Source organism: Phycodurus eques, chromosome 6 (genome assembly GCF_024500275.1).
Source record: "Phycodurus eques isolate BA_2022a chromosome 6, UOR_Pequ_1.1, whole genome shotgun sequence".
Taxonomy (NCBI): Eukaryota; Metazoa; Chordata; class Actinopteri; order Syngnathiformes; family Syngnathidae; genus Phycodurus; species Phycodurus eques.
This window is the reverse complement of record NC_084530.1, coordinates 30171924-30199708: the sequence shown is the minus strand read 5'-3', so window position 1 is coordinate 30199708 and position 27785 is coordinate 30171924. Positions and strand designations below refer to the sequence as shown.

The following is a 27785-nucleotide window of genomic DNA, read 5'->3' as shown; positions in this document are numbered from 1 at the left end:
TCAATTTCTCAAAGATCAGTTGGTCTTGGCGAGAGGCGAACGTGACGACGGGAAGTAAAAGGTGAAGTAAAAACGTGTAGCTTACGTATTTGTCCAGAATCCCAATGGCACTGCCCATCTTTTTGTCCATCCTCTATGCATCTGAAAGTAGCCTGTTAACTAACAATCTAGTGTACAAAACAGATACAGTATATCATGCTTATTTATTTATTTTTTTTACTATTACCCCCCCCCCCCCCCCCCCCCCCCCCCCCCCCCCCCCCCCCACACACACACACACACTTTTCTTAAGAGTTACGTAAGCCTTAATGCATTTCTGCACTCAATTCAGTGACATTCTCCAGCGGAACTGCTGAGTTTCACTCCAACTTTGGGAAGAATTGGGGATTCATTTTCATCAACAAAAAAACCCAAACAAGGAACATGGAAACATCTAAATAGCTACATTAAAAAAAAAAACGCCCAAACGTCCGGATGCAAAGTAACAACAAAACATTTGCCACAAGATGACAAAACTGGAAACATGACTTAGAGAAACAACAATGATCCAACATGGAGTCAAGAAACCCAGCGAACCAAACACAAACAAGTTGATGTGTTAACGAGGCACACCTGGACAAGACGCGAGTGGCCGGAGGGAGCTGATTGGTCGACACGAGGTCACAAGAGGGCTGGCGAGAACAGACAAGACATGAAACAAACTCAGTCCGACCAAAACCAAGGCAACAAAAACACAATGTGCAAGAAAGGCGACATTTCTCTTCCCATCATTTCCCATTTGAGAAAAAAATTCAAATGTAGTTATAGAATTACTAAAGCAATACATGTAAAAGTGGCCACTGTGTCTGTGATTCTTGTATGCAGGACACTAAAGTGTGTTTGTGTGTGTGTTGTTGCAGTTGGGCTCTTAAGCGTTTTTGTTAATGTTTGCGCCGATAGCGTTCCTATCTGTTCTACTTGTGCACCGAAGAGCAAAGTGGGGATGAATGAGCGAATGAGGAAAAAGCATGGCCACTCCCACACATAAATCCCTGTTTACATAGACTAAGGATGGCACGGGTCACTAATATAATCCGGAACATCACCGCGGGCCTCGGCCTGCCCACTCACATTTACGTAACCTCCACATTGCAGGTAGAAAGCGTTTTGTTCTTTCTTCATTGAGCGTGGCCTTACTCGCCGACTCAAGCCCCCCCCCCGTCCCCTTCCTCGGCAACCTTCAACCCAAATACTTAATTTCTATCGTTTTCATACTCCAGCAGCTTCTCGCTCCTTGTGCTCCAACCACTCGTTGCGCTGAAACATCGTGTTTTGTCATATTAGCCATCTTATTTCATCTCCCTACATCTGGCTTCTTTCTCAGTCATGGCCACAGACAACAATCCTGTGTGTCTTTCCCACTCAATTTTTTCATCTGCCCCCCACACCCACACCGCTCTTCTTCTATCTCCATTTTGATCTTGCGAATTATCTATCTTCCACTAACAATTCTAAAACAGATGGCTACATTTAGCCCGGGGCTACAACACTGACTTTGGACTAGAGCTCGAGCACAGCCAGTCTTTCACGCTCACACAAGATCTAATAAGTCGATACCCGGTGAGAAATGTGCTGTGATTCGCCAGGAGCAAAAATTAATAGAAAAAAAGCTGCAACTTACTCATATTGCCACTTAAGGCCTGTTCCTTTGTTCCTTTATGGAATCAGAGAAATGAAGTGAACAGCGGCGTGGGTGGATTGTTAGGAGCCATTTATTATATTCAAATACACAATTAAGTTGTATTTAAAAATAAAATCTTCAATGTCATTTAAAAAAAAGGGTTTTTAAAAGGTGGCTCCAGATATCAAGATGGAGAGCAACGAAAAGAGATGAACACACTGAAGAAACAGAGAGATCAATCAAAAGGAAGACAGACGGTGGATGAGAGAGAGTGTGTGTGTGTGTGTGTGTGTGTGTGCGTGTGTGCGTGTGTGTGTTTAGTGGTAGGAGGGGGGTTGGGTGGGAGTGCAGGGGGGGAGTGTTGGAAAGAGCCCCCTTTCCCTGGCTGATTTACAGAACATTGAGTTCAGAAGCAGAGAGTGCAGGTGTACAGTTTATAGAACAGCCAGACCTTCATAATAGACGGCTTGAAAAACGGACTTGTTTTCTTCACTGTTTTCGAAAATAGTCGCTTTATGTACTGTTGATCATGGAGTGCAAATGCACTGCACGATTCAAGCCTCCAGCTATTTTTAGTCATACCTATTTCCATCACCTTTTTACATGTACGGTCCAACTGAGTGCACCATTTCCTCTTTTTTTTGGTTCCTTTCTACAAGTTGATTGAACTCTGAGCTAAGCTAACAGACATTGGGGAGGTACAGTACATTGTAAGATATAAAAGAAGAAATACATACATCAGTCCCGTTCTCTGCCTGCATTCAGCCACAGCGCCAGACAATTCGGGAACTAACAGACTTTGCCAACCGCATTTTAAGTGACAAATGGAAACTATTTTCAGACACATTGTTCAGTTGATTCATGGTATCCTATATCCGTTACATCGGGGTCCGTTTTATTGAGCTTCCACTGTATTACAACTCTGTTTTGAGCGCTCCGAAAGATCACGGTCATTCGTACAGTTCCGACACCTATAAAACCATATTGGTCATCATCGTGTGAATTGAATGAACTGTCGAAGTTCTGAAGAAGATGGATCCTGTAAAGTATTCTTTGAAGATATAGTTCGTGAGCAGCCTATATTTAATCACCTCCAAAATATTTGACCACAACTTTGTGCTTGACTTTATTTAAATCACCCTGACTGCTTGCGATTGATGTGTTAGACAGGAAGTCCATCCAGTCACCGTGGTTGTTTTCTGACAGTTCCCAACAGGGCATGTCTTTGGGAAAAGTGGGATTTTGTCTCATCTTGCTGTCCGTTAAAGTAACCCAAACATGAATGAGAAACGCGGTGAAAGGCGGTGGGAATGATTCTTTCCAACGATACAAAGTTGATAGTGGAAAGGCAATAATGAAAATCATCCCCCCACAGCCCACTACATTCCCACTTGATGCGGCATTCTGTCAAGGTCAGCAAACATACGCGACCTCACGAGTCTCATTCGCTCCGACTTGACATCGTGCTATTTAGTTGGCTTTCGACTGCTTTCGTTCATTTCAAAATCGATTTCTTTCAGCTGATTTCAAACCAACACTTAACGCACTGTGTCGGTGGAGACCGCCAGTCTCAGGCCAACTAAACTATTTAGATTCGAGGAAGAGTGTCGTTTGTTGAGCGATATTGGGCAATCTAGTTCGACCCCCAGACAGCCGTTAAGATAACGCCGTAAGGCAGAAGCGCTGAATGCAGAGCTCCATACTAACGCATGGAGCCTTGATGAAAGCAAATAAAAGGCAGCATCTCAATGTGGGGCTGGCTATGTCGATCTTTTTGTTTACCACACTGAACGTGTGTGTGTGTGTGTGTGTGTGTGTGTGTGTGCTTCTGCGTGCGTGTGTTTCCATCCAGAGGGAATGGAAGGAGAAACTGATGTAAGCGCTGGAAAACTTTTGATCCTGACTTGTGTGTCATCACATTCTTATCAGAGCTTTGTGGTGGAGGGGGAGTATGTGCATAAGGAATGGATGTGTGTAATTATGCACCATTATGTACTCATAAGAGCGTGTTTCGCCGCGCTGGTCTCTTTGTGTCTGTGTGTGTTGCAAACACATATCTGACGGCGTCTGCGGTGCGTACCCCGTGCCTCAGCTTGTCTGTGAGTGGGAACAACATTCCCGCATTCTTGCCATTTTCTCACAGAACTTGAAACAAAGGCCACGGAGAGGAGTTGCTAACACGGTGACATTATCAGCATGTGTGTTTTATCCGCTGTGCTCAACAGACTCGACAGACATGCAACTTGCAATCCCATTCCAGCCCAGGGTGACCTTGATATGCGAGGGGGGGAGAAAAAAAGAAAAAAAAGACTATTTCTGTGGCTCTGACTCCTGCAAGCCTTCCAATTGCCTTTTTTGGCTTTGTCTTGCAGAAGCAACTCCCCGATTGGAGGACTTACCACTCAACTCACCACGAGGACTTACCAGTGACTTTCATTCTGTGAAGCCTACAAAGTAGCCTTAACCCTCACCTAAAGACCTCAATAAAAGCTTTTGAGGTGTAATCCTCATATCCCGTGGAGGACATGTGGATTTACATGATGATGATGTGTGCGGAGAAGCAACACGCCGGCAGCTCTCCATCCCTTTCCCAAGTGGATGTGGAGACCTGTGGCAATTTCTGCTGTTGTGCAAATGGAGTCAACTAGTATTGGGAATGAATTACCAAATTATGGGATGTGCAGCTTGGGAGTTTAGAGAGAAGCCCCTTCTCTCTTCAGTGCGCAAAATATCCACACAGTCGTGCCTGGATGACTTTGGTATGGACGAAGCGACCCCTGACCTCAAAACCTTCATTTGCACTTCCTGCTCTGATGTAACAACATACTGGATAAAGTTCATCCCAGAATGATTTACACCAAAGTTAAAAGTGTTTTTTTTTACTCATTGTCAAATGGATATTGCTCGTGAAGCAGTGGTTAGCGTGTCTGCCCCACAGTCAGGAGATCTGGGTTTGAATCTTGGTTGAAAGAGAGTCCAAACTCATTCAAACCGCTCAATACAACATAGCCAACGTCGTCATTTTTAGCCAGAAGATGTTAACTAAAAATGTGGCCGGTTGTTCATTTCTCTCTTATGTTTACTAGATGTGGCTACGGCAACAAAGCAATTGCCTGCAAAACGATCCAAATGGCATCGATCTCAATATCTTTAGTGTGAACTGCAACCAGAGACTGCGGGGTCCTCTGTGAGTGACCTCTGACCACACAAATGTCCTTCTGGGTGAATGGAAAAAGCTTCCCAAAGACACACTCGCAAATCTCGGCTGGAGAGGGGACCGACGCCGTTCATCCATTTTAACTGTGTATTAACCAGCTGTCCCAAAACCTTTAAAAAGTCAGAGCAGGATCAAGCCACCTCGTCAAGACAGAAAGCCACCACACCCTTCGTTTGGGCCGTCTTGTTAATAATTTACCGTTGAGTTTTTGTTTTTACGTCAAATGAGCGCACGCTCACTCTTCACTCACCTGAAGAGCGAGCATGGGATGTCAAAGTGAAGGAATAAATCTTGACTGGAACAACCGAGCCGTGGAAGCATCTTTCACCCCAAAACATTCCCACATGGGCCAAGTGTAAATCAAGCATTTGAAGCTTTTCTTCGACCTCGTCTCCCGATCCTCTCCCGCGCTCGTGGCTCGTTTTCCCAGCCTGATGTCGCCTGACGACACCGAGCCCACAAGCACCCTCCCTGCCGCTCACCCTTCGTCTCCAGGTCACTAGATCCATTTTCATCTACCCTTTGCTTACCTTGTCCTACTTACGTCTCGCCCGCTCTCAACTCTTGCCCTTCCCACCTAACGCCCCCTCCCCGAGCGTACGGCCGAGTGCGCGCCCTGAACTCGCCGTGACTTTAATGAACGTGTCGGCGTTTCGGTGTCATCCAGACAGAAGGTTACGGGTCGGTTACGGCGGCTGTGTAACAGGCAGAAGGAAGACAGCGCCCGCCGAGAGCGGCTCGCGCGCTTCCCGCTCTCGTGGCTGACGGCGCCTTCACCTCCGCGACCTTAATGCGACCTTCACGCGGATGCGCTTCCAGTGACGTGACGGCCCGGGTGTCAGTCCATGACAGACGCTCATCATATTTAATCCTGAGGGGATTTTGCAGAAATGAAAAGCTGCTTTTCAATTTTATAATCCTTTAGACCTAATCGCTTCACCCACATCCGTCCGTACAGTCCAATTAGATGAACAAGACCGTTCGGATTATTCGCGGAAAAAATTCAGCTTCGTACTTTGTCCTTGGCCTGTCTAATCATAGCGGGCTCTGATGTGCTGAGACGCTAGCCATGACCTTCTCCTGTTTTGTCACCTAAGGAGCTAAAAACTGCACCGTCAACGCACCTGTAGTCTTGGCCTCGTTAAACGGCCACTGATTAGTCCTTAGATGTGTGTGAGTGTCCCTGGTTGGATAGTGTCTTTGTGCCACTCTCACCTGACGGACACACTCCGAGTGAGAAAATGCTCACTACAGCAAAAGAAGTAGTGAAAACGCTGAGTCGATGTTTTCGAGGTCAGCGCGGGCCGAGGGACGGCGCGAAGGTAGCCTGCCCGCGCATATGGCACGTACAGCGGGGGAAGCAAACAAGCGCCAAAGGTGAAAGTCGAACTGCAGGTAAAAGGAAAAAAAATCAGAATGCTGCGTTCGAGTGAAAAGCATTCCTCGAGGTTACAATAAACGCTGGAGTCGTAAAAAAATAAAATAATAAATAGATTAAAAAAATGAGACCACTGCAAATAAATGAACGGACAATGCTGAGAATTGATCGTGGACATTAGCCAGGAAGAAAGGTTGCACGGTGTGTGTGTGTGTGTGTGTGGTTTGTGGTGCCAGTGGTTTGAGGGCAAAACGAGGCCACTTTGCCCATATTGACTGCAGTGCCATGTGAGCGCTGTGATCATTAATGTGTCCTGATGCCACCGGGTATCCTGATGACCCACATCTCAGCAGGCCACTCTCGCTCTTTGGATCCCACCCAAACCAGCTCTCTCTCTCTCTCTCTCTCTCTCACTCTCTCTCTCGCTCTCTCCCCATTTGTTTGGAAGCCATCATCCAACCTTCTACTTTTAATGGATATTTTTGGTACTGACCAAAAAATGTTGCAACGAGCATAAGAAAATACCCACTGAAAGCACATTTCCAATTTTTTTTTTGCCCCAGCCATTCATTCATTTGCTAAGCAGTATTCAATCATTGAAACCATGTACCTGTATCATGTGGCATCTTCTTGACAACTTGACCACGTGTAATGTGCAATGAGATACACGAGTGGTATCAAAAAAAGCTTTGCTTGAGATTGTCATTGAACAACATGTTTATTATAGTAGTTGCAGTAGTATGGAACTACAATGCACACTGAGTATGAGTATGTCTAATATTTGAGTATGTCTAATATTTTGATGAGCTTATTTAGTATCTAGTTGCCAAATAGTAGAAACATCCAAAAGCAGCAGAACAGCTCTGTACCACTGGAAACTACAGCAACAACTACAACTAATAATAATAATAATAATAATAACCATCTCATAATTAAAATTAAGCATTTTTTCTTCAGGCAGATTTTTGATCGTTTAGGGCTGTTACCATCGACTCTTAAGAATCGATTATCCTACAGATATTTCATTGAGTACTTCATTGAGTACTCTTCACCTTATTTGTTTACCAGCAAAAACATTTTTGGAGGTATTGTACATGGAAAAGAACGCGAGATCTTCATCCTCCAAATGTCATCAGTTCGTCCTTTAATGGACGTCTGTGCCAGATGTAAGATATGACATTCAAACGCATGCCCGGGACAAATGGACAAGACAAGAGCACAGAGCCACTGGCCGCTGCGGTTTTGCGGGAATTTAAAATACCAAAAGCCAATGACTGGACTGCTTTGCCATGCTGTTTTTTTTTTTCTGATGCAATCCAGGATTGTTTTTATCTTCCATTTTACTCATTATTTGGAGTGGCTCTGACGATGTGCTGATATTATATGATGATTCTTCTTTCATACTATGTTTGCTGACCCAGTAAAGTAGCTCAGAAGTTTGAACTTCTTCCTCCCATCTCGTTTCCTTCATCTCCTTGCTTCGTAACATCCAGTAATTCGCTTCCCCTCCCTCTGTGCTGCTACTCCCAATCCTGTCAGCGTCCCAGCTTCCCACATTTGGCACACGCCCGCCACCTTTTAGTCCCCGAGTTGATCTCTCACTTGCATGCACATATAAAATGCATTTGAATTAAGTCATCCCCCAAGCACAAAGTCAGGCCCCCTCCTCCACAAACCTATGTGCAGAAACTGTCAGTGTTAACACATTCAGTTGCAGTCTTTAGGACAAGGAATGAGTGGGTGTGAGATCTTTTGGAGGTGGACTTGGGATGATGGCTAGTGCACCCAGAGGAGCTAATTACTCCATAGGATCAATAATTCATTTACGCTGTCAGTTTGTGCGTCTGCGTCCCTCAATGTGTGCTGGCATGTTTTGAGTGCACGTAAGCATGAAGACCAAAACTCTCCCAGTAAGCATTTTCTCACCCTGGGAAAGGAAGATTAAGAGGATTGACTCCGTAATGGATTAACCTCAGAAGTGTGTGTGCATTATTTTGTGCGTGCTCTTGCATATGTGTGTGTGTGTGTGTGTGTGTTGAGCGGGATCAGCGGGTCCCGTGTATGAATTGATTAGCCTAAGAAGCTCCTCTGGTTTTCTTTTAATGAACACATCAGCACTTTTCCACCGCAGGGAGGATAAACGTAGAGCCGTCAGTCACGCAAACAAGACGCTGGCCCTTTAAGAGGGGTGAGCTGTCACTCAAGCGTCACTCAGAGCGGCGTTCCTCTTGGACTTGCTGCGACCACGCTGTGTCAGTGCATCTAAGATGATAGATGAAGCCTGCGTGTGTGGGGAGAGGGTGGACTCGGTCGGTCTCCATGCAGTATTCATTTGTCAGACGGCTTTTAACGGCACCGTCCTGTGCGTAGACGAGTCACTGCTTTAACGAGCCTTGCAACGGCATCGCTCAAGGAATATACATTTATGTTAAAATCAAGAAAGAAAAGTAGCGCTTGACAGTACAAATTGAAACAAAAACATGACCAATTAGCCTGTTGGGGGCAATTATGCGCCCACTCCCTCTATGGCCGTCCACCCTCTGAACACCTCGGGGGGTTACCGGTGTATACAAACAAAAATATGCCCATTCACATACAGATACTGCATTTTGATAGGGGGGGGGAGTCGTTTTCTAGATTCTGCTAATACACGACGTTATGCGCGCGCACATTTAGACAGCAGGGTACCGACGCATGGCTCACAGGCTTAGGAGGCTGAAATAAGTGCGCACACTGGCAGCTATTTTGCGGAGATAAAACAGCGTTTAGATGTGAGCTGCGGGGGGTGCGGTACAGTACGTCAACTGATGTGTAAATAAGAAGACGTGAAGCCAGGGAGGAGACGACAGCGATCAGGCGGCGTGAAGCGGACAAAGAGCACGACAGCCAGACAGAAAGAAGTGCCTTAGTGTCAATGTTTAGCATAGTTTGGAATTGAAGCAAAACAGGGGCGCAGAGTCAAAGCAAATGAGTGTAAAATATGACTGGAGTGACTTCTCAGAGCGGTGTACCTGTTTGTTGTACTTGTTCCCAGTTTGGCACCCGTACTCCGAGCACTGGTCTGAACCCAGGGACATGGCGTCTCCGTTTCCGCTGCTGCTGCTGGAGCCGGTGCTCCCCGCGCAGCCCCCGCTGCCCACAAAGGTGTTGGAGGGCGGCAGCTCCTGCACCGCCTGATGCTTCTTCCCTTCAGCTGGAGGGGATTGCGGCTGGAGATTGACTGCAGGGAGAGGCGAGCTGGATTTGTAGTGCCTGGCCAAATCCGGACTGGACTGGTGCCGCCTGCCGCCGCCCATCCTCGGGCTGCCGGGGTCACCGTCCACGGCGCAGTAGCGGGCTGCGAGGCGCTCACTCGCGCTGCTAATATCCTCCTCCTCCTCGTCGTTGCCGTGGCGGCGTAGCCCGTTTACGGTGACAATACCGCTGTAGAGCGACCTGTCTGATTTGCCGGCGCCGGCCGCTGTGCCACCGCCGGTTCCGTTGCGCTTGTCCCGCCGAGCTTTGCGGCCTCGGTCCGATCCGCCGCCGCGGCCGACCTGCGGTTGAGCCCCCGACGGGCTGAAGAAATCTTCTTCCGGCTCCTTCTTACCAGCTTCGTAGCCGTTCTTGCCTTGAGCGCCGCACTGCCTCGCAGTGACTACGAGGAGGATGACCAGGATGACGGCCGCGGCCCCCGCCAGAACGCCGATGGCGACGCTGAGGCGCTGTTTACCTAATGCCCGCTCGCTGTCTGGGTCCCCCGCGATGTCCAGCGACAGTGGAGCTGACAAGCTTCGGCTCACCTGGAACGAAAAGAACACGAGCGTTAGGAGGCCAAAAGGAAAAAACGAGGGTCAAATGAATGCATATGTTTCTACAGTGCTTATTCTCGTCAGGGTCGCAGTGCTCAGGACACTGATACATAAAGTACATTTACATGGCAATTTGAAAAACATTGATTCATTGAGCTAATATTACCGATGATATGTTTGGAAGTTCGGCCATTAAAAAGTCAATTGGACTGAGCTAAGATTTGCGCATGCCGGCTCAATGCTGTCGGTAAGAACTCAGAAGCAAACAAACACAAGCTTGGTAAACCTGGAAGGAATGTACAGTGAACAACACATCCGTCAATGTGACGAAGGTTATCCGGAAATATTGCGTTGATAGCTGAAGTCACATGAAACTTTGGCCTTTGAGCGGTGCGCCAGACTTTTAGCAATTGCGAAATTGCTAAACGTCTTTGATACTTTTAAGAATGAATAAAAAGGGAGATATGCTAAGCACATCTGCGATGTATCTGATCTTTCTTTATGAACATTAGACTTTCGTTATTGTTTTGTTAACTTATTTTTTATAATTGTATAATGAAGAATGCTAAAATAAAAACGTTGTTGTCAGAAAGCTTCTATCATAGTGACAGATTGACCCTGGAACAGATTATTTCCATTTCCATTATTTTATATGGGAAAAACACATTAGAGGTCCAAACGAGTCCTGGATTGAATTGTGTTCAACATTAGCAGTAGTGGAGGAAGATAAACCAAATAAACAGCCGTTTGCCGTAGTAGCCACCATATTTCACAACGTAATAGTTACTGGAAAAACACTAAATGTAAAAGGCTGGAAAGGATGCATGGCTATCGTAGAGGAGATGGTGGACATAATGTACTTTGATCAATAGCTTGATTTCGCTCCTGTCTCGGTATATTGGAACAACACAATGTAATGTCAAACATACTTATTGAGTCAGTTCATTTCTGGAATTTGGGAGGAAGCCACAGATGCACTAGAAGAACATGAAAACTCCACACAGAAGAGGCCTGAGCCAAGACAAATTCCCACACAGAACGTTCTAGCTGTGAGACAGCAGTGATAACCACGCATCCACTTTGCTGCCAAGAGACAAATCAAAGAAGAGGGGGGAAAAAAAGGCCTAATCGACAATGACGCAGTAGGTGTGAGACATAGAGAAACATCAAACAGCATCTTCAGCTTAATTAAACCCATCAAACCCATTATTCCCAAACAGTTGGAGTGTCACTAAATATATAATTTGTCTTGCGTCAAGGTCGCGGCATTTTAAATTGCGTCCGCAATACGGTCGTGCGCATCACCCGGGTCGTGCGGGAAATATCCCAGATGAAGTCGTTTAAAGCAGATGTTGGCAGGGTGAAAGGAACGTGCAGATACCAAGGTCGCACGGCGAAAGAAGAAGCAGTCAATACATGACGCAGAAAAGGACAAAAACAAACAAAACAACTAAATAGCAGAAAATGACTGTATTCCCATCGCAAGCGCTGTCTCTTCAGCATATAAAGCTGCTATTGTGAATGCAAGTGTGGGAGTGGATTTGTGCAGGATTTGTTATCCTTTTTTTCCATGGAGATTTGGAAGGATAGTGACGCGGAAGGCTCCAACACATTGCCGCTGTTGATGTGAGGCCGTTTGGATCAATATGTTTTCTACTTTGTGAACGTGATTCGATGAAGAAGGCCGTCATCTTCCAGTTACGCTCGACACGGCTATCAATGGGCAAACGTACCCGACATCGTGGAACATGATTGTCACAAGAAACTGATTGATTGCTGGTTATGGACCTTTGTTCACTGGGGGACAGTGAGCTTTTGCAGTTCTCTAAATCATGAATCAGAAAAGATCTGCTCAATATGTAGAAAGCCGCGCTAAGAAAAGCATTTTGCATGGACAACACGCAGAGAAATACAGACACACGGTGATGTGCTGTATATGTCCGCACTTACATGACACCACAGTGTAAGCCGTCTGTTCATTAGACACCTCATTATGCAGCCTTGACATGGAGTCTCAAAGCTCATATGACAATTTCTTCTCTCCCGTCAAGGCTGGAAATGGCATACTCGAGTAATCCCTGCAACATTCTGCCGGCTTTGCAGGAATGAATTGCAGAAATAGCGAGGGTGGTCCAGGGTTTGCAACAACCCTCCACGAAAATCATTAGCAATACTTACACTGCTTCGGTGAATGCTGCTCTGTGTAACTCGCTTTGTATATTATCCTCTATTTGGCTCTTCCTACCCTACCTACAGCGCAGCCTTGAAGATGTTCAAGGAAAGACAAAGATGTTCAAGGAAAGACAAAAGTACAGCGCATCCTTCTTGCAATCATACAGAAAGACAAAAGTACAGCGCATGCCACAAGTGTAAAATATGTAGTTCAAGGTATGTATGTGTACGTATACATCTTCGGCGGTGGGAACAACCAAATTTGGTCTTGTCACTCAGAATTCATGTCAAACTCCCAAAGCAACCCTCCGTTGTGCTACAGGAGGTTAGCTCCAGCTGAGCTTAACGCTGGTATCCCCATACCGCTTTTGCTCTCCGGTGATGCAGATGCTGCGACCATGACATGTTCTCTTGTGAGCATGATGTTGATCCAAATTTAGATCTGGAGTGCTGGACGCATTGGCAAGAGAGCTGCGGTTTGGAGGCGTCAGCTATTATAATTAATTCATCACTTAATTATCCGGGTGGGGATTGTGGAAAGTGTAAAACCTCTGCCAAGGTTAGTGTCAACTACCACTTCTTTTAATGATGAAGGATAAAGAAGGGGTTTATGCCGATATGCTAAATTGCATTCTAAGCCACACACACGAAGACAAAATGATAAAGTCTTCAAATGGCAAGAACAAAAAATCCAAAGGAAATACATGTTTAGGATAATGGGAAAATATGTCGAAACGTACGAGAATCAATCATTTCATAATAATTGAAGGTGAGAACTAGACTCTCCCCATTGTTGACTTTATTTGCTCAGAAAATGGAAGTATTTTAAGCAAATAATCGATTAGCTCAGAATATACGAAAAGTCACTAGGGAAAGACTGAATGTTGTGTCGCGTTCTGCGTGAATTTGCTTGACTTATTGTTTTTTTTTTCTCTTGGCAAAATACACGTTTCTCCTTGTAATATTATGCCACACCGAATTCTTTCCCTTCATGTTTTCCTTTTCTGCGTGGGCCTAATAGTCGAATTGTCACGTTCACTCAGGAAGTATCAGCCTCTTGCCTGGGCGTATTCCCACATGACGATGTTTCTTTGGACGGCGAGTCCATACAGTATCAATCGAAATATGCCTCTAAGTGATATGGCATGCTGGACTATTGTTGGTATATCATATTTCTCCCACTATTAGCTCTCCTTGCGCTTTACTGACAACTAAAAAAACACTCGGGGCCTCCTATTTGGGGTTGAACCGTAAATAGTAGGGACGGGCCTGTTTTGAGTCAGAACTCTCAGGTGACCACAGGAAATACTACAACGTACTATCTGATCGATTTCATAGCTCAGTTGGCATGTATTCTTCCACTGTACTGTTACCTGGGTTTCAATTTCAAACACTGGCTTCCTGCACGGCCTGACTGTGGCATAATTGGCCATCTTTTTATTCACTATTCAGCCAATCATTGGACAGTATTACCTGCCAATCATCACAGCAGCTTCACTGATCGAGATTGGCACGATCACTCAGTCTGTTTACAAGTTAATCATGACTGTTGCCATCCAATCTGCAACGGAAGAGTCAATAAAACATGGACAAAACACTGTAACTGAAGACACAGATTTCGACAGCTGGTTATTTCTCGTACCAACAGTCATCAGCGCCCATCAGCAGTAAACTTGGAAAGCAACATTTTTGTACTGATGAGTGTGTTGTGCAAGACTTCTATGTACTGCAGTTGCAAGATATGCTGATTCTGATCTGGGAAGAAGAAAAAGGCTTTGGGTGATGTGTGAATGCAGCAGCACGGTGCGTAAGTGGTTTGCATGTCTGCCTCACAGGGTTTTGGGGCCCGAATCATGGTGTGCAATTTACTTTCTTCACGCACGTGCATGGGTTTTCTCCAAATGCTCCAGCTTCCTACCACACGCCGAAAACACACATTCGGTTGAACATTTGAAATGTTCATAGCTGTTTTTTTTTTTCAGGTAAGGCAATTGAGAACAGATTCTCATTTGCAGTGCTGACCTGGCAGCAGACAGCAGAGAAAAACAAAGCAAGAGGAGAAAGAAGATGTTTGCCAATGGGACCCTGGGATCGACAGGCAAGTAGTCCAGGGTGTACCGCGCCTCTCGCCCAAAAGTCAGATGGGATCGCTCCAGCTCGCCCGCTACTCAGCATCGGCCGCTGTCAGATTCTGACGGTACGATAACCTTGAGCAAAAATATTGCGGTATCCCGGTATTGCAATTACAGCTCTAAAATGTATTATTTCGTGGAACACAAAAACCAAGAAAAAAAAAATTTGCTATTACCGGTGACGGACAGTTTTTGAGAGGTGAGTTTACCAACTGGCGGCACGGTGGACGACTGGTTAGAGCGTCAGCCTCACAGTTCTGAGGACCGGGTTCAATCCCCGGCCCCGCCTGTGTGGAGTTTGCATGTTCTCCCCGTGCCTGCGTGGGTTTTCTCCGGGCACTCCGGTTTCCTCCCACATCCCAAAAATCATGCATTAATTGGAGACTCTAAATTGCCCGTAGGTGTGACTGTGAGTGCGAATAGTTGTTTGTTTGTACGTGCCCTGCGATTGGCTGGCAACCAGCTCAGGGTGTACCCCGCCTCCTGCCCGATGATCGCTGGGATAGGCTCCAGCACGCCCGCGACCCTAGTGAGGAGAAGCGGTTCAGAAAATGGATGGATGGATGGAGTTTACCAACTACAGACTACTTACTATGTTGACTAAAAATCTTCTATGCAACTGAAAAGCTCAACATTTTTCAACAGCACTCAAACAAGATGAAACCGCCTAAAAAGATTTTATTGTGAGGTCAACAAAAAAAATGTTTAACCCTTTACAGCCCTAAAAGTGTTGCGCTTTTCAGCCTTACCTGAAATTAAGTCTTTGTAATCTTTTATATGAGAGCAGTGAGCTTTTAAAGTTGAGTTTGTTTGAAGAACTTGATTCAGCTCTCCCATAGGCTCCCATTCATTTTGGATGTCATAAAATATTCATATCAAATCAACAATCTAACCGATCTGCGGAAAATGTGAACTGTGCCTTTTTCTTCATACTCATGCTGGAACACAATTCAGAGTTACGTGGAAATTTGCCTGCTTCTTTCTGCGGCGTTATGATCGCTGAGGCTCGATTCGGATTTACAAAACAGTGCTAGTTTGGTGTACAAAGCATCTTTAAGTTGTACCATGCCAACAATGTCTAAAATAACTAGCTCCGACAGCATCGTTGTATTTGTGCTAATGAGCCAACACAGCACTGCTGCATAAAAAAGAACAATCTCCTGTCGCGGTGCCGTGGCACGAGCAGGCGTTTTTTCCTGCCTAATTACATCTGGCATCTATCCACCACACAGTTTGACTTCATTATGAGATGGAGGTATTCTCTCTTCACTGACTTCTTCTACTCAATTACTCGGACACGTTCCTTCTTGCAATCATACTAAACCATGCATATTGTCATCAAAGACAACTTTTATACCAGCTTGGACACATTATACCCTACTGTTGGACTCAATGGAGCTGGTCACTTCGGCCCATTGTCTTTTATTCCTCCCGTCAGCACCATTGTTATGACACTTGCCAAATGTCCTTTTGTAATAGCCACAAGAGAGTTGTTCAATTTGGCCTTGTCGTCCTACTCTTGAGTGAAACCTTCATAATATTAAGGTTTACTGGCTTAGGTGCAAATACTACAGCATGTTTCCTCACTCAATTGCTGCCTTAAAATGCAACATTTGGGGGGGATGCATGGATCTCCTCACAAGGTGAGTTACAACTCCCAGCCTGTGCTAACACACGTTTTTGGTCAATAATAAAATAAAAAATAAAATTAAAAAAACAGTTAGGCAAGGGTGCGAACACTGATAGATATAGTCGGACCCGCCTCGACACAGCTTGGGCTCTGGTACCAGTCCTCTCGAGAGGGGTTGGACTCTCTTCCACTCTGGAGTTGCCCACGGTGAGAGGTGCCGAGCAGGTGCGGGTATACTTATTGCCCCCCGGCTCGGCGTCCGTACGTTGGGGTTCACCCCGGTGGACGAGAGGGTAGGCCTTCGGGTGGGGGGACGGGTCCTGACTGTTGTTTGTGCCTATGCACCAAACAGCAGATCAGAGTAGCCATCCTTTCTGGAGTCCCTGGAGGGGGTGCTGGAGGACTCCATCGTTCTGCTGGGCGACGTCAATGCTCACGTGGGCAACGACATTGAGACCTGGAAGGGCGTGATTAGGAGGAACCATGGTGAGGCCATGGAGAAAGACTTCCGGACGGCTTCGAGGAAATTCTGGTCCACCATCCGGCATCTCAGGAGGGGAAAGCAGTGCACCACCAACACTGTGTATAGTGGGGATGGGGCGCTGCTGACCTTGACTCGGGACATTGTGAGTCGGTGGGGAGAATACTTCGAAGAATACACGCCTTCCCATGAGGGAGCAGAGTCTGGGTTCTCCTATCTCTGGGGTTGAGGTCACCGAGGTGGTTAAAAAGCTCCTCGCTGGCAAGGCCCCAGTGGTGGATGAGATTCGCCCAGAGTTCCTAAAGGCTCTGGATGTTGTGGGGCTGTCCTGGTTGACACGCCTCTGCAACATTGCGTGGACATTTGGGACAGTGCCTCTGGATTGGCAGACTGGGTGGTGTGTTCCAACAAAAGGGGGACCACACTCCTCAACCTCCCTGGTAAGGTCTATTCAGAGGTGCTGGAGAGGAGGGTCCGTCGGGAAGTCGAATCTCAGATCCAGGAGGAGCAGTGTGGTTTTCGTCCTGGCCGTGGAACAGTGGACCAGCTCTTCACCCTCGGCAGGGTCCTCGAGGGTGCAACCAGCCTTCGTGTGTTTTGTGGACATGGAGAAGGCGTTCGACCGTGTCCCTCGGGCAGTCCTGTGGGGGGTGCTTCGGGAGAACGGGGTACCGAACCCCATGACACGGGCTGTTCAGTCCCTGTACGAGTCAGTCCGCATATCCGGCAGTAAGTCGGACTCGTTCCCGGTGAGGGTTGGACTCCGCCAAGGCTGCCCTTTGTTACCGATTCTGTTCATAACTTTTATGGACAGAATTTCAAGGCGCAGCCGAGGCGTAGAGGGGGTCCGGTTTGGTGGCCTCAGTATTGCATCTCTGCTTTTTGCAGATGATGTGGTTCTGTTGGCTTCATCAAGCCGTGATCTCAAACTCTCACTGGAGCGGTTTGCAGCTGAGTGTGAAGCGGCTGGGATGAGAATCGGCACCTCCAAATCTGAGATCATGGTCCTCAGCATGGTCTGCTCTTCCACATCGAGAGGAGCCAGATGAGGTGGCTGGGGCATCTGATTCGGATGCCTCCCGGATGCCTCCCCGGTGAGGTGTTCCGGGCACGTCCCACCGGGAGGAGACCCCGGGGACGACCCAGGAAACGCTGGAGAGACTACATCCTTCGGCTGGCCTGGGAACGCCTCGGGATCCCCCCGGAAGAGCTGGATGAAGTGGCTGGGGAGAGGGAAGTCTGGGCGTCCCTGCTAAGGCTACTGCCCCCACGAGCCGACCTCGGATAAGCGGTAGAAAATAGATGGATTGGTTTGTGGTCTGCATTTTGCCCAAAGTCACCAGGGAACCCTGATCAGGACTAGCGACGTGCAAAATGGATGCACCTCTTTTTTATGGATTAGAGAAAGGCATAGTAATTTATTAATGGATTAAATAATGCCTAATAATTTGGTGGACTCTGTGATTGTTTATTAATGGAGTGCACGATTTGACTTTAACCTCCGGATGCGTTGTTGATTCAGTCTACCCTACTTTATGGTCTATAGAAGACTAATATGATGCAAATTGTGGGAAGTTGAACTAAATCCACAACACAGACCTCCAAGACAACATTATTGTGATGAATGACGCTGGCAACAGGAGGTTAGAGCATCCAGAGCGTTATTCACTTATCCCATTCAAATATTTAAAAAAACCACAATGAATTGATGGTTAATTTGCTGTGTCGTCACCGGGCGACATGAGGTCAAATGCCCAATGCTACCAGGGACTGTCCTTTTCCTTTCAAATGCCTCCAAGCAATTTCAGTTTTTTACTGTTCCCGTCTCTGCACATGCACAGACCTGACAGGAGGAGAAATAAACAAGCGTGCTCTCCAAACTAGATCACCTTGTGAGGTAAAACAACATACTTTTTTGGAACAAATAACATCACCAGATAGCCACTGAGCCCATTTAATTACTAGTCAATTCCATTTACATGACGCACACCAGAGAGAGACACTTTTGTGCTTATTACCTTTCGGCATTTGTCGATGAACTGAGCTATTTTTCAAGCATAATGGGATGGGGATTTTGTTCATGTAATGAGGCTATGGGAGAAAAACGGGGGTTTGTACCAGATTCACAAGTACACAAACTTCATTTGGACTGTTGTGATTGTTTGTGGTGTAACAGTAATGCTGTTATGTCTCGTCAATTTGCTCTACAAGCTGGCTCCCCTTGTAGTAAAGTTTTTAGTTCCACAAGACCACACTATTTGATGAGTGCAGATGTTTTATTTCTGCATGTTCTGCTCATTCCCCTTGTAAAATGACTTATTTAGAGTTGAGCCTTGTTTCCAGGTACTTTGTTTTATGTCTGAATACTAATGCACGGCACGTGCAGCATGATACAACAGAAACGCCTAAACCTCATCAATATTCAGGCCTACTATAGCGAAGCGACCCTACTTAAATGCAGCTTCCATTCAAATGAAGGCCAGAACTGGGCCAGTCCGTCTCTCTCTGTCTGCCTCTAACACAATATCACCGCTAATGCTTTCGCTCTGTCGTCCTCCATCCCTCTCTCACACACACCAATCACACATACACACACACACACCACGTACCTATTTCCCTCGGCTCTGCGTTCAGTGTAGCGTAAAAGAAGAGCCACTTCAGTAATAACTGTTATTTTAACCACACAGTCATTATAAGAAGTCATGCTGGACAGAGAACACACTCCTGCAGGATTCAAACAACAAAGAAGTCAGCGCTGCCAATAGTCCTCAAAAGATAAACGCGATTCTTTATCTGGGACGAATATAGACATAATTAAAGTCCTAAAAATGGGCCGAAAACTGCAAACCCAGAGTGGAGAATCCATTCATTTAATTCTATCAAGAAAATAATCGCCTTACCACTTTAGTTTAAACAGTTACAATCAGTTGGAATTAGCACCCTCCTCTTTTGTAATGCGATATCAGCGTGGCCATTATTGGAATGGATCAGTGGACAGAATCATGTCTGGCTATCGTTACCATCTCGGTAGAACAATCTGCACAAACCAAAACAGGACGGATCATTGCCTCTTCCAATTAAGATTATTTTCATTCAACTTCTGCGTACTTGTACAAGCTCCCGGTGAAGACGTGAAGAAGCAACATGAAAAGATTACCTGCGCGTCGACCAGGGAGGCGTTGACCAAGCTCTCGTTGATGAAGACGTGGACCAGCGCCGTGGCGCACAGCGAAGGGGTCCCGCTGTCGTTGACCCTGACCACCAGGCGATGCAGACCTTTGTGGCGCCGCTCCAGCGGCTCCGCCAGCGTGATCACGCCATTGGAGTGGCCGATCTCGAATAATCTGAAGGGATTCCCACCTACCAAGGCATAGCGGAGGTCTGCATTTGGACCCGTGTCCGAGTCTATGGCCGTCACAGTTCGGACTATAGTGCGGGCACTGCTTGCAGGTGGGAGCAGCGTATAGGACTCGTTGGCCGGAGATGTGATGGCGGGGGCGTTGTCGTTCTCATCGGTCACAAAGAGCGACACGGTAGCTGTGGCAGTTTTGCGAGGCTCTCCTCCGTCTACCGCACGTACACGGAAGGTGTAGGTGGAAAGCTTCTCACGGTCAAACGACAAAGTAGAGAAGATGGTGCCGGTGTTGTTCTCGATGGAGAACACCTCCTCTTGCTCCTCCTCTCCATTGTGCCCCACAGTTTTCTCCCCTGACTTCTTCTCATCCAGCCCATCCATTTCTACAAAGAGGGTGAGTTCTGCGTTCTCACCTTCGTCAGCATCCGTCACGGTCACCATGCCTACTGGGCTGTTGGCAAGCAGGTTTTCTTTGACGTAGAATGTAAAAACTTCCTGGACAAACTTTGGCGCATTGTCATTGCGGTCGGTCACCTGAATAACAACAGTCGCTGAACCCTGGAGAGGCGGGGTGCCCTTGTCCTTGGCAATAACTTTGAGTTCGTACCTCTCTCTCTGCTCCCTGTCCAGGACGCCAGTGGCACGGATATCGCCGTTATCCGGATCGATAAAAAATGGCCCGTTTGCAACAGGGTCCAAGGAATATGTAATCTCTGCATTCTTGCCGCTGTCCGCATCTGCGGCCACCACAGTGACGACCCTCTCGTTGGGGGAGTTGTTTTCTGCAAAGTGGACCTCCGCTACACTTTGGGCAAAGACTGGGGGATGGTCGTTGTAATCGACAACTCGCACCATCAGTGAACTGTTGCTGGACAGACTTGGGCTTCCGGAATCTACAGCCACAATGGTGACGCTGTACTCTTTGGTGACCTCGTAGTCCAGCAGGGCTGAGGTATGCAGGAAGAATTTTTTCTTGTTCCTGTGAAAGTAAGTCAAATATACATTTATGTCGTATCCGGTATATGTATCGTGGTGCTCGAGTCAAAAGAATGCACATTCCATTATACAGTATGTTGACTGTTTACATTCCATGCCTGTAGTCAATGAATCAGCCTCAAGCGATGATAATAGTAGAGGCCCATAATTATTCAGCTTCTTTTTCTGTGTTGGAAATTCCTCTGAATCATTAGTTGATGATTTTCTTGTCAAAAATAATGCTAACACGCAATGTTACAACTGTAAGACTGTAAAAGCAAGTATTGTGGTAGCTATATTTTCATTTGCTTACTCTGCTTAGTGTTTTTCTTGCACTCTCTTCAATGCCTTCAGAAAATAGTTTTACAACTGACTTGAAAACACTGACATTTGGAGTATGCACTGCTGCAATATTACTGCTAAATGAGTCAGAAAACCCTTGACTTTATTGAATATTTATGATCCCATTTTACAAATAGCGTGACATTTTATCCACTCTCTGGTTTTAGTGAATGAGTGGCTCACTTGAAGTGACTTGATTAAAAAACAACATATGAGACGCTTTTCTGGATTCTCTGTGAAACGTAGAATTTGTTGAGACACTTCCCGGAGAAACAACGTAAGGACAATCACATATAGATAATGTGGTGTATCAATGAATGCTTTATTACTCCTTTCATGACTTGGTATTTGTATCGTCCTACAGAATAATTATGGTCAATCACTAGGAAGCAATTCAACTTCTTGTTCATGAACAATTCACCTTTTCTGACTTACCTGTCAAAAGCTTCATCTGCAGGTAAGGGCGGGAGAGCTGTTTCACCAGCCGGCTTCAAAGTGAACGGGACATCCCCTACAACTGTACAGGTCACAGCCCCGTTTTCTCCTTGGTCTCGGTCCGAAACCTGAACCAGAGCGACCGGTGTGTCTACAAGAACGTTCTCAGGTACCAGTGCTGCTCCATCTCGCACTGGGATTCGCCCGATCTTTCGAATCTCTACAACCGGGACGTTGTCGTTTTCGTCACGCACTGCCAAAATGACGGTGGTTCGGTCGCTGCGCGGCGGCTGACCCCTGTCCCGAGCCGCCACCGTGAATCGCAGCTGGGCCACCTCTTCCCTGTCGATTCTGTGCAGAACGCTCAGCCATCCGGTCGCCTCGTCCAGTCGCAGCAGCCGCCTGACCGATTCTGTGGCCGCTCCAAAGACGTACTCCACCTGCCCGTTCACGCCAATGTCACGGTCTGAAGCCCTCACCTGGAGTACCGGTGTTCCCGGAGGTGCGTTTTCTGCCATTTCTGCCTCGTACGCGGGCCTTTCGAATTGCGGGCTGTTGTCGTTTACATCTGTGATGGAAACGCGCAGCAGAGCTTGAGAGGATCTCGGGGGGTTCCCTCCATCTCGAACGCGCAGGATCAGTTCATATGAGTCTTTCTGCTCGCGGTCCAACATACCTTTGACAATGAGTTGAGGTTGTTTTTCACCGTCTGGTATATCTGCCACTTGGAGTTCAAACACAGTGCTCCTGGCTCCTCCCACCATATCTCCACTCCGACCCCTCCTATCCCCAAGCCCATCGACTCTACCAACGGGACTTCCTCCCGCCGCGCGTCTTGCCGAACTCGACACGGCTGCGCCTTCTTGGATCAGCTCGTAGCGGTCGATACCGTTTCGTCCAAAGTCCCTGTCCGTAGCGGTGGGGAGCAGGTAAAGCGTGCCTATTGGACGATTTTCCTCCACCGAGAGCTGGAGCACCGGTGAGGGGAAGGACGGAGTGTTGTCATTGATATCCGTTATGACTACACGGCCTTCGAACAAGTCCACCCAGCTTTGCAGGGGGCCGATCACGGACACCTCGAAGTCCAAGAAGCACTCATTTTCGTCAAAAATCATCTGGCATTGGGGCATCTTTTCCCTGTCGATGCGCCTCGGCCCCGTCGTCAGCTCACCGGTCACGTTGTCGATCTTGAAGAACTCTGAGCCGCTCTCCAGGGCAAAGGTGACGTCCCCGCTGCCCGTACCCGCCGTGAGGCCCAGGTCTGCGGCCACGTTGCCTATCTTGACGTCGGGAGGGCCCTCCTCCGCCACCCGGTACCTGAGAGCCGAGCGTGCGCCCGGCAGCTGAGTCAGCAGCTGCAGCAGCGGTAAGACCACGAGGCCGAGAGCCCGCGCCGACGAGTGCGCTGCGCCGAGTCTACGCATGGCTCCGTCCGCACCGTTTTGCCTCTTGAATCACAGGCTGGCCTGCCTCTTCTTCCTTCAGTGAAGTGTTGGAGCCCACAGCGTGGGTGTTGGATTTGGTCTTTCTCCCTACTGACTGACACTCTTTGCTACTGATTGGCTGATGTCTTATTACTTCCTTCACTCTCCTGTTTTTTCAACTTCTATTGCTGGGCTCTTCAAACCACGTGATATATTCATATAGAAATCCAAGGTGCTGCAGAAATAAAAAAAAGAAAAAAAAGAAACCTTTCATGAAATTCCGCCCCCACTCAAAGGTTGTAGCCGTGTTGCAGGCGTTACTTTTCATGATTCTAGTCACATATGGGACGGCAGCTTTTTCTCGCGTGTGTGACTTTAGCAAAACTGCAATGCAGCACCAGTCGACACAAAAGAGGAGGCGAGCTGCGCTCCCCACTTGACGGACGCCGCTGACAAGGACCACTACCAAGCACTCAAGGACACAAAAAGTACATTCTTGCAGATTCTTGCCTCGTCTTACCTGAAGAGCCGGCGGATGCCTTTGCTTTGTTTCCGTGCCAAGCCATGGGATCCCGACGCGCAACTTGGAAGGGGACGGCAGCAGTTGTTCCCGCGGCCACTTTATCACATGCAAAGCATTCCAAAAAGTAACCGAGCAAGGCTGTTCCTTGACCGGCTGAAGCGGGCATCAATTACGCGTTAATCCTTGCTCGGGATGTCGCTAATGGAGCGAGTGAAGATGCGTCTTTTTCCAAGAGTCCCGCATTCTCTCTCTCTCTCTCTCTCTCTCTCTCTCTCTACTTGCACCTCCTCCTCCTCTTCCCTCTCCTTTGGTTTCCCCCTCTCACCTGCACTGCTCGGGACTGCTGCTGTAGAATGCGATGCTGCAGTTTCTCTCTCTCTCTCTCGCTCTCTCTCTCTCTCTTTCCCTACTGCAACATTCTCTGCCCTAACTCACCCACTGGGCTGGAACAGGAGAGGCAGCAGAGGCGGTGTTGGGTCATTGTGTGTGTTTGTAGGTTGCAGAGGAAAGAGCCCCCCCCACACACACACACCTATCTCCATCCCTCCCTGCATGCTGTCATATAGTTAAATGGCTTGCTGTCCCGGCTGCTGACCCCCCCCCCCTCCCCCTCCTCCTCCCCTCCCCATCAATGCATGCTGGCTACACATCTTTATTCTCATATTCATGAAAGAAAAGGAGTGATGCAGCTTTGTCAGCCCATTGCACCCCCCGCGTCATATTTGTGCTGGTGCAGCTATTTTGGTGGTGGGGGTGGCACACAACGGTGGGGAAAGGCTTCATTCACTCTTTGTGTCAAAGAGGCGTTCATTGGCACACATCCTAGTGGGAAATCATCACAGTGGCTTGCTGCAGTAATTTATACCGGGCTTAAGCCTGCGGTGGCAAATGGTCGTCAGCCTAGACAATGTCTTGCAACACAATGCGGGCGTAAGTCAGTGGAACGCACCAGGTTTTCGGAAGGAAAAAAACAAAATACAATTAACCAGAAAATGAAATCTATAACCTGAGTATGTCAACTGCAACTGTAAAGACAAAATCATCTGTAACGGGAACCATGTCTGGAACCTTTATTAAATCTACAGGCCAACATTTTAACATTCTTAATGACCATAAAACTGTCACATGTAAGTTAATCACTGTAAAAATACAACGAAAAAAACCCCGAAAGAAACCATTGAACGTGTACAGCAGCCGGCCAGCCAATGAAGTTGCAGCTAACGGCCAAACTCGAGCGTCTTCAGCCTTCGCTCGCAGCTTTGTTCAATGATCCACTTGGTTACCGACCGTCAACTCCTCTTTGCCGCATCTTCTCCAGCTGGCGTGAGGCCCGGATATGCTTGACACTCCTTCGCTGGATTCTGGAGTCTGCTTACAACACCCAACTGCCGGTTAACACCTAACTGTTCCCTTTGTTCTTGTCCTGTCACGTTCTTCTTTTAACACCTCTTCTTGAGGTTTTCCCCATCAAACAAAAACAAACCAAAAAAAAGCAAAACATGCAGAAATAACCTTTTGATTGTGGCAGAAGTGAGCTTTAGTGAGTTTTTAGATGGATCTTAAGACATCTTTTCACCAAAACCTTTGGTTGGATTTCCGATTTTCAAATTGTTAGATCACTGGGGCATTGCGATTTGGAGGAACCTGCGCAGAACTTCAACCAAGATTTTGTTGAAGCGCCTTTTGCTTTGATGACAGCCTTCAGTCTTGTTTAGGGGTGCTTTTGCACGGCAATAATTGCACACTCTTCCATTCCAAATGTGTCAGACTGTCAGCTCTCTCGTCCCTTTCACATCTGACCACTGATTTTCAGTTGGCTTTAGGTCTGCGCTCTGGCTGGGCCATTCCAAAACTTTCTTGTGGTCAAGCCTTTCTTCAGTGGACATGGGTGCATACAAAAGTCAACTTGTATACTTTGGGCAGTGGATCTGAAGGTTACGTGGCAAAATGTGGAGCGTTGCATAAGTCCCATTCCTTTACACGGACTATCACTACGTGTGTCCCAAAAGCAGGAAAATGTCACACGTGATGCAATCAAGGACGAAGTCACTGATGGTACAGTGGTACGGTCACTCTGTTTCGGTGCAGGCGGCGTGGGTTCCGCTAGCTAATGTTGCGGATGTACTCAGCATCAACACTCGCCGTGCTCAATCGTGCAGGATGTGGCGGTGACGGTGTCTGTTTTTGGAGCGGGCTGCTCAGCGAGGAGCGCAATGCAGCACCGGGCTGCTGCTGCTGTTATATTGAACCCTGCCGGAGCTTCCACACTGGCGCTCTGCATTTCTAATTTCCCCCATCGGGTCGGCCAGGCCCTTTCAGGTGAAATCCCCCTGCAGAAACGCTATCGGAGCATCTGGCGTCAGTGAATCAATGTTATTTACTTGGATGGAGTTTTGCGTGACCGCGATAAGTGAACTGTTTGTGGCTGGCAGAGAGTAAACACAAGCTGACAAACTGCAGCGAGGTCGCGCACGCGCGCACACGCACGCACGCACGCACACACACGCTCGCTTTGTGTGCAGAGGTGAAACTTCAAAGGCTCACTTACGCCCCCTGTTGTTTGACCCACACAGCGTTTTGACTTTGCCATCCTGTGTGTGTTCGTGTTAACATGAATGTGAATTCATGTGCCCTGCAGTAGTATTCTGAGCACATTCTTAGGTTGTTCTACCTGCATAAGGTCACCTCAGGTCACTGTTATTTCAACGGAGACAAATTAAATCACAATTTACCCAATGAAATGAAACATGCTGTTGTTGTGCCCAAACCATTAAGATATAATTGAGCATGAATCCGCTTTCATCAGCAAATGAACCGCTGTTCCAATTTGCGTATTGACTGTAAAGTGCATTTGTGTGCATGTGTGTGTGTGTGTGTGTGTGTGTGTGTGAGAGGAGGGAAAGTTAACCAGCGTTGACTTCCCTTCACTGCTAAAGGCCTAATCTAGTGTTTGTGCGGCGACAAAAGAGGATTTGAAATCCAGCACATGGTCGGCAAGGATAAGTGTAGAGAAAATGAAGACGGCGACGTATTTAATAGCATTTAGCAACAGCAGCTGATATTCAAATTAAGTATCAAGGATTGGATTTGCTTGATGTCCTGCACTCTTGTACGTGTCCAATTTGTCTGACCTGATAAGTTTTTAGGCACCGGTCCTACGTAACTGTGGCCTAATTTGCTGTCCATGAGCCATTTAGTTTGAGTATTTTGTATTTTCCGGCACAAACGCTTCCCCTCTAGCAATAAATCAAGTACATCAGGACACATTAAGTTTATATATTATACCAGAAAAAATGAAATAAAAAGGCAGTAAAAATGTGCTTTCATTTATTTATTTATTATTACTTTTTAACCAAAGTTAAGTGTTTTGCTGTTTTAATGTTTAACTGTTTAATGTTTAATAACTTATTTTCACACTTGTATGTATTTATGACTGTGACAGTACGTCTCTGGTACAAATAATTACTATTTACCACAATGCAATGGAAAATGGTTTTGAATTTGTTCAAATCTGTTTGACCTTCTGACCTTTCACTATAATATAAAAAAAAAAAAAATGAATTGAACAGAACAGAGCAAGATGAAGAATTTTGCTCCTTTTCTTCTACACGTATCAGTTTTCAGAGGATTAAAAAAAGGACATTTTCGTAAAAAATAAAAACCCAATGCTAATTCTTGTTAACACATTTCCTTAGTTAAGAAAACGTAATCTGAGGGCAAAATACAAGCACAATAATAAACATATTGTTGTGATGTTGAAATGTGTGCTGTATGTAATACATAATTTTCCGACAGTGTCCCACAAAACTAAGCAGTTACCTTTTTTGTATAATACTCTATGCTTAAGCACATGGTCATACTGGTTAAAGTTTTAGAAATATTCTCAATAATCTTTGATTCATACTCTGTCATTTCATAATTGAATCACTGCTCTGCATGACATAAAATATGTATCAGGAAAAAGAGGGGCAAAAAACATTGTTACCTCGTGGGGAACTTCCCTCCTGCAGGAATGCGGTGGCCGTCGTGCAAAGCGACATTTCCCTTTTTAAGGAAGTCAGGGGTGTATTGTTATGTGCTGTCGTGTTCCTCACAGTTCCTACATGCAAAAATGTCCACACTGGTCCACAAACAAAGACATGTAACAGCAGAGGCCATTGTTGAAACATAATACAGAGCGGAACGATCCCAAATCCTCTGCTGATCCCCAAACGCAATCCTCATGTCAGGTGGGATATGTACCGCCTCTGGCTTAGTCTGGCACATCTGC

At 46.7% G+C, this 27785-nt stretch overlaps 1 protein-coding gene across 2 annotated transcripts in view; it reads right to left on the bottom strand.

Moving 5' to 3' along the window:
• pcdh7a (protocadherin 7a) overlaps positions 1–23892 on the bottom strand; it is a 48054-nt gene extending 24162 nt beyond the window's left edge. Inside the window, exons 1-5 of one of the 2 annotated variants that reach the window (XM_061680553.1) lie at positions 23513–23892; positions 22245–23227; positions 21569–22136; positions 19619–20795; positions 9267–10037 (exon numbers count right to left, since the gene is read on the bottom strand). In XM_061680553.1, coding sequence (XP_061536537.1) covers positions 9267–10037; positions 19619–20795; positions 21569–22136; positions 22245–22992 — 3264 coding nt within the window. In that variant the 5' untranslated portion in view covers positions 22993–23227; positions 23513–23892. Of the gene's footprint in view, positions 1–9266; positions 10038–19618; positions 20796–21568; positions 23228–23512 lie in introns of both variants that reach the window. The other variant, XM_061680551.1, reaches the window with a different exon arrangement.
• Positions 23893–27785: the final 3893 nt, after the last annotated feature.